Genomic DNA, 12,917 nt, shown 5'->3' with positions numbered 1-12,917 from the left:
TCCTCACCTCATCCTCCCCTCGTCCTCCTCTCATCTTTCTCTCTTCTCCCCTCATCCTCCCCTCTTCCTCCTCTCATCCTCCCCTCTTCCTCCTCTAATCCTCCCCTCGTCCTCCTCTCATCTTTCTCTCTTCTTCCCTCATCCTCCCCTCTTCCTCCTCTCATCCTCCCCTCGTCCTCCTCTCATCTTTCTCTCTTCTTCCCTCATCCTCCCCTCTTCCTCCTCTAATCCTCCCCTCGTCCTCCTCTCATCTTTCTCTCTTCTCCCCTCATCCTCCCCTCTTCCTCCTCTCATCCTCCCCTCTTCCTCCTCTAATCCTCCCCTCGTCCTCCTCTCCTCTTTCTCTCTTCTCCCCTCATCCTCCCCTCTTCCTCCTCTCATCCTCCCCTCTTCCTCCTCTAATCCTCCCCTCGTCCTCCTCTCATCTTTCTCTCTTCTTCCCTCATCCTCCCCTCATCCTCCCCTCATCATCACCTCATCCTCACCTCTTCCTCCTCTCATCCTCCCCTCTTCCTCCTCTAATCCTCCCCTCGTCCTCCTCTCATCTTTCTCTCTTCTTCCCTCATCCTCCCCTCATCCTCCCCTCATCATCACCTCATCCTCGCCTCATCCTCCCCTCGTCCTCCTCTCATCTTTCTCTCTTCTCCCCTTGTCCTCCCCTCGTCCTCCCCTTGTCCTCCCCTCGTCCTCCCCTCGTCCTCCCCTCGTCTTCCCCTCGTCCTCCCCTCGTCCTCCCCTCGTCCTCCCCTCGTCTTCCCCTCGTCCTCCCCTCGTCCTCCCCTCGTCCTCCTCTCATTCTCCTCTCATCCTCGCCTCATCCACGCCTCATCCTCCCCTCATCATCACCTCATCCTCCTCATCTTTCTCTCTTCTTCCCTCATCCTCCCCTCATCCTCCCCTCATCCTCCCCTCATCATCACCTCATCATCACCTCATTCTCCTCATCTTTCTCTCTTCTCCCCTCATCCTCCCCTCGTCCTCCCCTCATCCTCGCCTCATCCTCCTCATCTTTCTCTCTTCTTCCCTCATCCTCACCTCGCCCTCCTCTCATCTTTCTCTCTTCTCCCCTCATCCTCCCCTCGTCCTCCCCTCATCCTCCCCTCATCCTCCTCATCTTTCTCTCTTCTCCCCTCATCCTCCCCTCGTCCTCCTCTCATCTTTCTCTCTTCTCCCCTCATCCTCCCCTCTTCCTCCTCTAATCCTCCCCTCGTCCTCCTCTCATCTTTCTCTCTTCTCCCCTCATCCTCCCCTCGTCCTCCCCTCATCCTCGCCTCATCCTCCCCTCTTCCTCCTCTCATCCTCCCCTCGTCCTCCTCTCATCTTTCTCTCTTCTTCCCTCATCTTTCTCTCTTCTCCCCTCATCCTCCCCTCATCCTCACCTCATCCTCCCCTCGTCCTCCTCTCATCTTTCTCTCTTCTCCCCTCATCCTCCCCTCTTCCTCCTCTCATCCTCCCCTCGTCCTCCTCTCATCTTTCTCTCTTCTTCCCTCATCTTTCTCTCTTCTCCCCTCATCCTCCCCTCATCTTCCTCTCATCCTCACCTCATCCTCCTCTCATCTTTCTCTCTTCTTCCCTCATCCTCCCCTCGTCCTCCTCTCATCCTCCCCTCGTCCTCCTCTCATCTTTCTCTCTTCTCCCCTCATCCTCCCCTCATCCTCCTCTCATCCTCCCCTCGTCCTCCTCTCATCCTCACCTCGTCCTCCTCTCATCTTTCTCTCTTCTCCCCTCATCCTCCCCTCGTCCTCCTATCATCCTCCCCTCGTCCTCCTCTTATCCTCCCCTCGTCCTCCTCTCATCTTTCTCTCTTCTTCCCTCATCTTTCTCTCTTCTCCCCTCATCCTCCCCTCATCTTCCTCTCATCCTCACCTCATCCTCCTCTCATCTTTCTCTCTTCTCCCCTCATCCTCCCCTCGTCCTCCCCTCATCCTCCCCTCGTCCTCCTCTCATCTTTCTCTCTTCTCCCCTCATCCTCCCCTCATCCTCCTCTCATCCTCCCCTCGTCCTCCTCTTATCCTCCCCTCGTCCTCCTCTCATCTTTCTCTCTTCTCCCCTCATCCTCCCCTCATCCTCCTCTCATCCTCCCCTCGTCCTCCTCTTATCCTCCCCTCGTCCTCCTCTCATCTTTCTCTCTTCTCCCCTCATCCTCCCCTCGTCCTCCTATCATCCTCCCCTCGTCCTCCTCTTATCCTCACCTCATCCTCCTCATCTTTCTCTCTTCTCCCCTCATCCTCCCCTCGTCCTCCTCTCATCCTCCCCTCGTCCTCCTCTTATCCTCACCTCATCCTCCTCATCTTTCTCTCTTCTCCCCTCATCCTCCCCTCATCCTCCTCTCATCCTCCCCTCGTCCTCCTCTCATCCTCACCTCGTCCTCCGCTCATCCTCCCCTCGTCCTCCTCTCATCTTTCTCTCTTCTTCCCTCATCCTCCCCTCGTCGTCCTCTCATCCTCCCCTCGTCCTCCTCTCATCTTTCTCTCTTCTCCCCTCATCCTCCCCTCATCCTCCTCTCATCCTCCCCTCGTCCTCCTCTCATCCTCACCTCGTCCTCCGCTCATCCTCCCCTCGTCCTCCTCTCATCTTTCTCTCTTCTCCCCTCATCCTCCCCTCGTCCTCCTCTCATCCTCACCTCGTCCTCCTCTCTTCTTCTTCTCACCCTCTGCAGCAAACAGCAGTGACAGTGAGGACCATTCTGCTGTTGAGGGCAAACCCGCCCCCTCCAAGCACACCACATCTGACCCCAAAGCTTCGCCCAAATGTCACGGCCGATCCCCCCCCTCCGGCCACAAGTTCCACAAGCAGGGGGACCCAGAGCCCCCCCAGCACAGAGACAGCCATGGGAGATCTGCTCGAGTCTACAAGTGGAGCTTCCAGATGTGTAAGAGACTTGGAACAGACCTCACACACATCGCGATTCTTATTTCAGTCACATTACTGCAAAAATCATTCAAAGACAAATCATTTATTTTCTTTTTCTTTTTACTTACTGTTTTTTTTCTTCCTTTTTTGTTTGATGGTGATAATGGAATAAAAACACAGAAAAACTAATAAATCTAAAGGTTTGAGACATAAAATGTAACAAAAAAATGTCATTTATATCTCTAAAATAAATATATATAAACAAGAGAGTTCATGTTCTCTAAGCAGCAGCGGCGGCTGTAGCCGAACTAAATCATACAATAAAATAAATAAATGTATAAAGACGTCAACATTTAATGTCTACAAAAAACAAAGGAGTGAAGAAAATCTGTAAACGGTTTAGCTTTAAGCTTTGCCCTCAGATATTCCTTCAATCTTTAATTACACAGTTATGGTTGAGCACCAATCCCAAAAGGTCATAGTTCATGATCATTTCTGACTGTCAGCTTGGCCTCCATAAATTCAAATTACAAACTAACAACAAAATACTCAACGGGACAGAACAGCGCGGATCTGCTCCTCCGTCTTCCCGAACCAGAGATTTTCTGAAAACCTTCTTTTTTTCCTTCTGCTCAGCTGATCTGGAGAAGATGAGCAGCCTGGAGAGAATCTCTTTCCTTCAGGAGAAACTCCAAGACATCAGGAACCACTACCTGTCCCTGAAGTCTGAGGTGGCCTCCATTGACAGAAGACGAAAACGCATGAAGAAGAAGGAGCGGGAAAGTGAGATCATCGCTTCCAGCTTTCATGAATCTGCCTCCAACAAATGAGCAAAGAGCTCAGTAAAATCCCTTTGTTTTTTCCTCTGCAGGTACTGTGGCTGCTTGTTCTTCCTCCTCCTCCTCCTCTTCATCACCGTCCTCTAGCTCCTTAACAGCGGCCGTCATGCTGACACTTGCCGACCCCCCGGTTCCATCCTCATCCTCCTCGTCTCAGAACTCTGGGTTGTCAGTGGAGTGCAGGTGACAGAACCGAGCAGCAATGAGCCATCGCACTGAGCACTTAACCAGCATCCTGGGCTCGCCGCCGCCGCCGCCGCTCCGTCCCAACAGGACGGATGGGTCAACCTGTAAACTCTAACCGCTGGGGCACCAAACCCGACCAGTCACCACAACGAGAAACAAGCACTATTTTCTACTGACAACTGTTTCATGGCAAGCTATCAGCACTTAAGTGCACTTTTCTGACGGTTGTGTAAGGAGATGAAATTTGTCAAAAGTTACTGGTTTTACATTCGTTCCCGGAAACATTTCGAGGGTTGTTTTTGCAAGCAATAATCTTTTCCGTTTGCTAAACCCGTTTGAGGAAAATGTTCAGCCCTAAAAGCAAACAGGGCTTCTCGTGTTGCTGTTGAGGGGCTTCTAAGGACCACTGCCCCATTGGCTTTAAGGGGCAAACCATCATTTTGCCATGTTTCTTCCCCCACCCTCATTGAAAACAGTGAAAAAAGGCTTTTGTGAGCTCAACGTCAGCAGTACAGACTCGTGGTCCGGCGGCGATGGCTCTGATAGCATCATGAGCATGAATGATACTGTAGTGCCTTTTTGAACTTCTCCTGGGGGCACTTTGAGAAAAAGAGAAGCACTTTTTCCTGATCCTCGTCAGGTCAGGGGGTCAGCTGGAACCATTTGTCTCTTTTCTAAAAAGACTGAAGAATGCAGTGAGCAAAGGGACGACGGACGGTAAAAATGTAAGAACTACGAGAGGATTTTCACCTGTAATTTACTACTGAATGATGGATGGAAATGTGCAATGAGAGAACATCACTTCGGTTCATGAGCCTTTTAAAACCCTCCATCATTTTATGTTGTCACCGGTATGAATTTAGCCTAATCACCGCTGACCAACTAAAGAAAGCTACGTTTGGAGCCTTTAAAGAAATCTTTTTAAACCACTGAAGCAACTTCTACTCATCATCCAAAAGCTCCTCATCATTTTCATCTCCACAAAAAAAAGGTTTTGTTTTTATTTCCATACATGATCATAGTTAAGGTAGAGATCTTGTAAATGTGCATTTCTATGCTAAGGTGAAGTACGTGTAAAACTTTCTCCAGTGTTTGTACATAAACCCCCCAGCTGTGTGTTAACCTAAAGTTACGTTTCGGTTTCAAACTTGTACCTAGATGTATGCTTTTGTTATACATTTGTATATTGAGAAGTGTTTTGAGTCGAGCTATTTAATATCTTGCACTGTTAATAACATGTACTTTTCTGTACAGACAGTTTTATGGTTTTAACTATAGCTTAAGTGTAAATAATCAGGGTTGCAGCATGTTTGTTTCCTCTTGTTTCCTCCACCATCTCTTTGTTTTTCTATCCCCCTCCCCTTTTTATTTTTTAAATTTCTCATTTCCTTTAGATTGCTTCTTCATTTTTATTTTATTTTTATGTTTTTTTTAGATAGAGCTTCTTAGAGAGGAATGGTGGTTCTAGATGCGGCTGGACTCTTTCAACCCTTGGTGGCCTGAAGCTATTGCTGTATGAAACAGTATGTGGAAAATGGTCAGCATCATAGGCTAAGAGTGAGTAATGGAGCCAATTGGATTATTGCTCCATAAGTATTTATTAGGCACATCTGATAATAATGGTCATTGTGTAATTTATTGTAAAAATGTAAGCAAAGCAGAAGCCTCCATTTAAAATAAATGCCATAGTTTGTGAATGAGTCTGTTCCTTTTAACCTTTATTTAAGGGGAAAAATGAATTTATACTGCATTAACCTACTGTTCTGTTCTATGATGTAACCTTTAAACTTAATAATTCACTTTCTGTGAAATAGATTTAGTAGATTTTTATCTAAGGTTTTCGAGTGCAGGAGTATAATTTTCCCTTTATTTTGAAAAGATGTGTCTTCACTTAACTATTCATTTTTCCTTGTTTTATAATATTTTTAAAATTCAGTTAAGTCAATTAGGTCTTTTTGAAAAGATGTTAACTGAATAAAACTCTTGTCATACTTAAGAATTATTTTAAAAAAAAATAGTAATACGTTTTTTTCTGTTTATATTTGCTGTAGTGTAGCGCCTAAAACCTTTATTAATAATTCAACATTTATTTAAAAAGATATATTGTGTCTATATATTTTAGTGCAAAAATGAAATATTCTTAAAATAAAAAGCTTAAAATACTTAAAAATCTCGGCGGAAGTTGGCGCCTTTGTGTAGGTGACGTACTTCCGCTCCGCATTTCCGCAGCTGTGTGCTAGCTGCTGGCCGGCTAGTCCTTCCTCTCTGTTCAGTGTTTAAAAATGATTAGTGGGGGGAAAAGCGCGGTGGTGGCCGGCGTGTGCGGAGCTGTGTTCGTTGCTTACTGCTTCTATTTCGACAGGAAGCGGCGGAGTGACCCTCAGTTCAAACAAAAGCTTCGAGAGCGTAAGTCTTATTCAAGCTAGCATCGTTAGCTTAGCCTACCAACCCACAGACGTTAAGGTTAAAGCAAGAAACATGCTGCGTAGTGAGTGTTTTGCGTAATGTTGGTTTGTAACAAAATGTAAAGCTACTTTCTGTGTGTCAGTTATTTTAACTTGCGCTTCTGGTTTGCTAAGTTTTGCGTGCTAATTCGTAACCACGTGGGTCTCGTTGGCGTTCACATGATGATGCTGAAAACACCTTTATTTTAAGTTAGTTTTCGTTTTTCCTCACAGGTAGAAGAAAGCTGAATTCTTCAAACATAAATTCTGGGGAATCAAAGGTAAGCATTAATAGAAAGTGCATTTAAGCCATATGTCTTCTGACAGTCAATTGAAGTAAGGTTTTGCACACAGTATAAATGCTAATAACCTTACTCCCTAAAAATCTACTAAACAAAAACATGACTGATAATGTATGTACTTTTACTTTCCAAATTCTATTATTCTCATCTAATGATTTCATAATTTGAAGGTTAAAGATGAACATATTTTACAGTATGACACCTTTTTTTTGGAAACATTTTTGATATGTTAATATTTAAAGGTAGCATAACAAGTATTACCAAATGGCTTTTCTAATCTTTTAACATAAGGTTAGAAAAGACATTTATTTGGTAATACTTATGTTACGGACGGACCTTTTAACCTAAAGGGGTTAAATGCCTATAAATGTTGAAGCCAAGCGAAAATAGTTGTTTGTTTATTTATTTAACATATTTACATGTTCTTTGTTTACATGGTAGTTTCCAGATTTGAAGGACGCTGAAGCGGTGCAGAAATTCTTTTTAAAGGAGATCGAGCTGGGAGAGGAGCTGCTGTCACAAGGTCAGCCACTGTTACACACTAGTAAACCATACTTGGAGGTTAGACGTGTGGTTTTTTTAAGGACTTGTCGCTGCAGCCGTAAGTCACATAAATCATAACAGAGACGCATCCTGCTCCCTCTGTGTTCAGGTGAATTTGAGAAAGGCGTCGACCACCTCACCAACGCCATCGCGGTATGTGGCCAACCTCAGCAGCTGCTCCAGGTTCTCCAGCAGACTCTGCCTCCTCCCGTCTTTCAGATGCTGCTCACAAAATTGCCCACCATCAGCCAGGTGAGGGTCTTCTCTGTCCGTTAGCGGTGCAGGTGCTTCAGCGGTGGAGCATCCTTTAAAAACCCCCCAGTTGCCGTTTTGGCCTCTGGGACAAGAAAGGGTGCAAGATTGACCTTAGAATTATCCAAAGCTAAGAGTTATGTGATGGTATCTCTTAGCTATTTCACCTCTAAGACAAAAACAAAATCGTTAAAAAAATGAAAATTAAATCCTTTGAATGCATAGATAACTGCTCTTTATTCCTCTTTGTTTTTCAGCGAATCGTCAGCTCTCAGTCTTTATCAGAAGATGATGTTGAATGAGTTTGCGGATGATCTTCTCATGATTCCAGATTTTATTTTACTGTTTGATCCCAGTTTGGGGTCATTTAGGGGATCACGATTTATGTTTCCCCAACTTTTCATCCACTAGATATCATGTATTTTTTGAATGTACTGATTTGTTTGAATGTCGACATTAAAGAAGACTTTAAGTTTGTCTGAAAATGTTGTTTTTTTTTTTAATCATAAATGTTTTTTAACATGTAAAACCCTTGGAAACTAAACATGAGGACCTGCTGTGCTGACTGTGGTTTCACCAGCAGATGGCAGCAGAGCTACACAAAAAAAATCCCTTATGTGTTTTTACCTGCTCAGTTTTAAGAAAACTGGGAAATAACTTTGTGGATAAAGTTAGAGCGGGAAAACAACAGATGTTTGTGGATCACATTTACATGAAAGGAGCAAAATCCTGTTTCTGGGTTTGGTGATGTGCTGCCAAACCACAGCTGAACTGCCAACGTGAGCTAAAGTATTTCAGTTTCCAGCCAGAATGGAGAAAGGCGAGCTCGCCGGCCCACAATGATCATGAATGGCTTTATTGTGCGTGCGAGTGAGCGAAAGCGGAGCAGCCCATGAGAGGAAGGGAGTAGGTCTGGCTGGAAGTGTGTCTCTTGGAAGACAAACAGAGCCGTAATTATTTTTATCCCTGTCTGCAGCTGTTATTCCAGAGCGGCCGGGTCTGGAGATTACCGGGAAACCAGAGCGGGGGAAAACTTTTCCTGCATGAGGAATGAAAAATGAGCGCTGCCCTAGAAACGTCAAGCGAGGAACTGAAAGGCGGACGCAGTTCCAATTTTCCATGAAGTCGTGTCCTCTGCAGAAATGTGCAGCAGAGTCCTGTGCAGGGGGGGTGGGGGGGTTGTTAATATAGGGGCATACATCCAGAGGTCAAACGTGGGGAAGAAACCGGTTTTAGCCTCTCTGGACGCTCAGATTCTGGCAAGACTTTTATTTTGGAAGTCATTCTTGCGTGGTCATTTTCCGTCCTGGTTCTTCCAGGCGCAGTGAGTCAGCTCTTTGTGTCCGACGCAGACGGGCAGGAGGCTTTTGGCAGCAGGGGGCGCTGTTGCTCCATTCAGATGCCCCCCCCTCACAGAGAGGGGGGGCATCTGAATGGAGAGGCCCCAACAGCTCCAGTTGACAGTAATAACAGTGGTTGCTGCTCCTGCAGCGCAGAGAATTGTGTTTCATCCTCATCTTTGGGACTTTGAACCGTTTCAGATGAGTGACGGTTAAACGCGCGCGTGCGTGCCTCTGACGGCGTTGAGGTTGTGATCACTGCGACGGCCGCTTTCTGGACATCCTGTCGGGACATTTTTTCCACAACATTTGTGACCTTTTACGCGGCCGAGAGTTTAAAATGTCAGCGCCTGATCGCAGCCTTGGTGACAAAGAGGCGTCTGACCCGCGGAGGGGTCCGCGCGCGCGCGCGAGCAGCAGACAGAAATAACCCGCCGGTCGGTGCGCAGTTGCTATGGCAGCTTCAGGACTCTGATGCAACGTGCGGCTCGCGGGTTTTAGCGGCCTGCGTGGGGGTGGGAGGTGAAAGCCTCTGTCTGCGTGTTGTGGCTGATGTCACGGCTGGGGGGGGGGCATGGTCTGCAGCCCTACAGTAGGTTGTCATGGGGAGGGCAGAGACTGCACAGCAATTCACCACAGAGGGAAAAAAAACCCCGAGAAATTTCAAAATAAAGCAAAACTGTTGATGTTGGGAGGGGGGGGGTGACTTCCACTCAATGACCCATTTTTCCATCTGTGGGGGTTGGGGAGGGCACTGTTGACATTCCACGTGAGTTCTAGCTGAAGGGTGCGGACGGCCGCCCCCCCCCCCCCCCCATCCTGCTTTTTAATAATGTCATCCCCTCCCACCACTACGTGTCTGATAAGACTGCCCCCCCCCCCCCCCCCCCGACGGATCTTGGGAGTCTGATAGCTCTATCTGAAAGGGGAGGAGGGGTGAGGAAGAAGAGGGTGAGCGAAGGGTTAACCTACCCCACCCCCCCCTCCCTGATTTGCTTCCTGCCTCTCAGCAAGGGGGGGGGCGGCTTTAAAACAGCCAGACGGGCTTGTTTTGCATGCTGTAGGCCCCCCCCCCCCCCCCCCCCCCCACACACACACACACACATGGACTTGCAGCAAATCCTGCCTCTCAGGAGGCACGTCAGAGGGGATTAATGGGGGGGGGACTCTTTTCATCCCGCAGAGTGAGAGCAGGTGGGGGCGGGTGGAGGAAGAGGTGGAGATGTGTGTGCAGTGTCAGAGCAGGCTAGGGGGGGGTCATACAGTGGTGTTATTTCTCTCTGCCCCACTTCTTTCAGAGCTATGCTTAAGGGGGGTGTTAATAATGTATTTAAATTGAGGGGGGGGGGCATACTGTTGCACAGGAAGTGTTCATGGATGGAGGGGGGTTGAGGGCAAAAGAGGAACCCTCCAGTGCCACTGCTCTGAGCCATGCGGGGCCTCTACTGCTGCAGGGCCTCTCTGTCTCGGCACAAACAAACATGGCCGCCCGTGTTCATGGGAACACGCGTGTGGGACGGGGATTTCTCACAGAGGGAAGCATGAAAGGCCCGTTATGTAACCAACCGTCGGGCCTCATCTTCATTTCCCTCGCTGAGGCTTAATCTGTAATCCCCAGGTAAAGCCGTCCTCCTGAAACTGCAGCGGGAGGTGCGGCGTTATCCGGCGCCATGACTGGTGTGGCTGTGGGGGTGGGGGGTTTCCGGTTCATGTGTGAAGGGGGGGGGGGGGGGGGCTTTCCGTGTTTCTCGTCAGCTTTTTTTCTGCTTCCTCCTACCGTCCCACGACCCGACAGCGGAATCAAACCGACTGAAGAGGCGCTGTGGTTGAGCGTGCACGCCGCGGCTGACCGTTACCTTTACAGGGTAAAGGTCAAACGGCTTCAAATCCGCTCAGGTTTTGGCTCCCTGGCACCCTTGGATGCAGGAGTGTCTCCAGAGGGGGCTGGAGGGGGGACAGGTGACCTTAGATTTGACGAAGCCACTCGACTGAACATCAATTTATTTGTTCTTATTTTATTGTAAAACAAGTTTGTTTGGTTATAAAAACAGTTTTTAATTTGACAAAATAACAAAACAAGTAAGAGCTTACTTTAAATTAACGGATGACGCGTCAGGCATTATCCACCTATACTATATTCTCCCAAATTTAAAAAGTATCACTGACGAGTAAAAAGTATCACTCAGAGTCGAGTATTCACCCAAACGACGCTAAAAATATGCTTAAAAAGCAGATTTATTGATTTTTATTGGAATAATTTTTCTTGTTTTGTGTGGAAATCGAGTCAATTCAATTCAACCGTTGTTAACCAAACCAGTTTCTACATATGGAGTAAATGCTAACTAGATTTTTTTGTATTTTTTACCCCTGAAACACTCCGTACTGTGGACTTATCCAGCACCCTGGATTTTAACGCATTTTCCACTAATTTGTGTTTTTTTACGTCGAATTTGACATCACAGATTTTCCGAAGTAAATATTTTACAAAGATGATTTTCTAATTTAATGTGTTCTGATGATGAAAACGTGGATGATTTATATTTTTAAAAAAAAGTACACAATTTTTTTTCAAACCCTAAATCCTTTAAAGCAATGCATTGTGGTCTATGTTTGCTAATCCAGGGAGCATCAATGCTCACTGTTTTTTTGCAGAGACTTCTGGGAAATTTCAAGGGAACCGGATTTTGAAGTCGTACTACAGACTACAGCTAAGTAGTGAAGGAATTCAGATATTTATGATCAATATTGCGATGACGACATAACTTGCGATAAATGAACAAATAGCAACACGTAATTTTTATTTCACTAAAACAGTTTTATTTAAATAAGGACTTAAATTATTCTCCAAATGACCTTCGTCTACATAGGAGGCCAACATCTAACATAGAAGGGCTTCATCTGATTGGTCAACAACCTGGAGGCGTCCATCCGATTGGTCAAACGCATAATTCGTTAAATACTTCAAGCTGCCATAACATTGATTTAGCACATTTAAGCTAACCATTTATTGCAATTTTTACCAACTTTTGCGATATGCCACGCTTGATTTTGCGATAACGATACCCATCATTTTTTTCCCTTCAGATTTTCTTTAAACGAAGTTTGAATTTCTTATTTAATCTGGAATCATCCACAGAAATTAAATAAAGTTTTTCGGTCTTTGATTAGTTTACTTTATTGCATAAATAATTATTTGTTTTTTGTGTTGTTTAAGGATTATTATTATATTTGTTATAATTACAACTGTTAATATTCCTAACAATATAAATAAAAGCAGGCTTTTTTTATTTTTACTTTATTAGTTTGATTATTATTCCCTTCAGCACTAGAGATAATATGGTCAAACTTCAGTCCAGTAATTATTTTTATATTTTATTATTTCTGTTGGTATTGTTTTTATCGTGAAGTAAATTATTATAGTTCCATTGTGATCGTTATCTTTAGAGTAATGGTAGTAATAGCTCCTTTATATGGTATATTTTTATCATCTAATTGATAAATTACTTCATTCTTGAATAGTTTAACCTACAAAACTCTTTTCCTGTTTTGTTTGTGACCTGAATCTAGACGTTCATTTCCTCTCTGCTGTATTTTGTGGGTCTTTTCTCTCTTTCTGTGTTGCATATTTAAAAAAGCCGCTGTGATGCTCACATGTGGAGCGTTTTAAGCTTTAAAGGCTCCTCCTCTTCCTCTTCCTCCTCCTCATCTGTGCTTAAAGTGTGATGAAACCTTTCTCCGACACTCAAACCTCCGTTTCTGTCTCGCCTGCTGCAGTATAACCCCTGCTTGAAAAAAATAAAAGTCCCTCCTGCCTCCGCGCCTTCCTGCACGATGCAACCTGGCTGCAACTCCTGCGTCTGGTTGCCTCCTCTTGGGCCGACAGCTCCGCCGCTGCTCCACCTTGTTCATCACCTGCTAGCCGCTCAGCAGAGACCAACCAAATGGCGTTGACGCCCGGCAGCTCGTGTAACCGCGGCCTTTGAAGCTTCTGGCTCTGCGTCTCATCAATTCCCCACACGAAGCTAAATCTGAACGTGAGGCGAGCACATGAGGGGGGCTGCTTATCCGTCCTACTTGTTCAACATTATTCATTCATGCCCCCCGTTTTGGTGACAGGCGTGTAGAGTCGTTTTACGCGGGTTGTTGTTTATGTAAGCG

At 46.0% G+C, this 12,917-nt stretch overlaps 2 protein-coding genes and 1 non-coding gene across 8 annotated transcripts in view; all 3 read left to right on the top strand.

Moving 5' to 3' along the window:
• arid4b (AT-rich interaction domain 4B) overlaps positions 1–5,578 on the top strand; it is a 43,135-nt gene extending 37,557 nt beyond the window's left edge. For 5 of the 6 annotated variants that reach the window (XM_011484712.3, XM_011484710.3, XM_011484711.3 and 2 more), the window contains 3 exons: positions 2,660–2,872; positions 3,490–3,636; positions 3,725–5,575. In XM_011484712.3, the coding sequence (XP_011483014.1) occupies positions 2,660–2,872; positions 3,490–3,636; positions 3,725–3,879 (515 nt within the window). In that variant the 3' untranslated portion in view covers positions 3,880–5,575. Of the gene's footprint in view, positions 1–2,659; positions 2,873–3,489; positions 3,637–3,724 lie in introns of all 6 variants that reach the window. The other variant, XM_020709759.1, reaches the window with a different exon arrangement.
• A 492-nt stretch (positions 5,579–6,070) lies between these two features.
• Positions 6,071–7,904, top strand: LOC101169311 (mitochondrial import receptor subunit TOM20 homolog). The gene is made up of 5 exons (XM_004077480.4): positions 6,071–6,284; positions 6,557–6,603; positions 7,066–7,147; positions 7,277–7,419; positions 7,677–7,904. The coding sequence occupies exons 1-5, from the start codon at positions 6,161–6,163 to the stop codon at positions 7,719–7,721; spliced, it is 441 nt and encodes a 146-aa protein (XP_004077528.1). The 5' UTR covers positions 6,071–6,160; the 3' UTR covers positions 7,722–7,904.
• On the top strand, positions 7,466–7,599 carry LOC111948858. The gene has a single exon (XR_002874856.1). It is a non-coding gene; the product is annotated as a small nucleolar RNA SNORA14 (small nucleolar RNA).
• Positions 7,905–12,917: the final 5,013 nt, after the last annotated feature.

The sequence above is a fragment of the Oryzias latipes genome, chromosome 15 (genome assembly GCF_002234675.1).
Source record: "Oryzias latipes chromosome 15, ASM223467v1".
Classification (NCBI taxonomy): Eukaryota; Metazoa; Chordata; class Actinopteri; order Beloniformes; family Adrianichthyidae; genus Oryzias; species Oryzias latipes.
The sequence above is the reverse complement of the archived record's forward strand: the minus strand, read 5'-3'. Positions and strand labels throughout refer to the sequence as shown.

Excerpts from the sequence above, each read along its gene's own strand:
- LOC101169311 (XM_004077480.4), top strand. The coding sequence starts at position 6,161 with ATGATTAGTGGGGGGAAAAGCGCGGTGGTGGCCGGCGTGTGCGGAGCT. Across the intron at positions 6,285-6,556 it reads CAAACAAAAGCTTCGAGAGC|GTAGAAGAAAGCTGAATTCT; the intron begins GTAAGTCTTATT and ends TTTTCCTCACAG. Across the intron at positions 7,148-7,276 it reads AGAGGAGCTGCTGTCACAAG|GTGAATTTGAGAAAGGCGTC; the intron begins GTCAGCCACTGT and ends CTCTGTGTTCAG.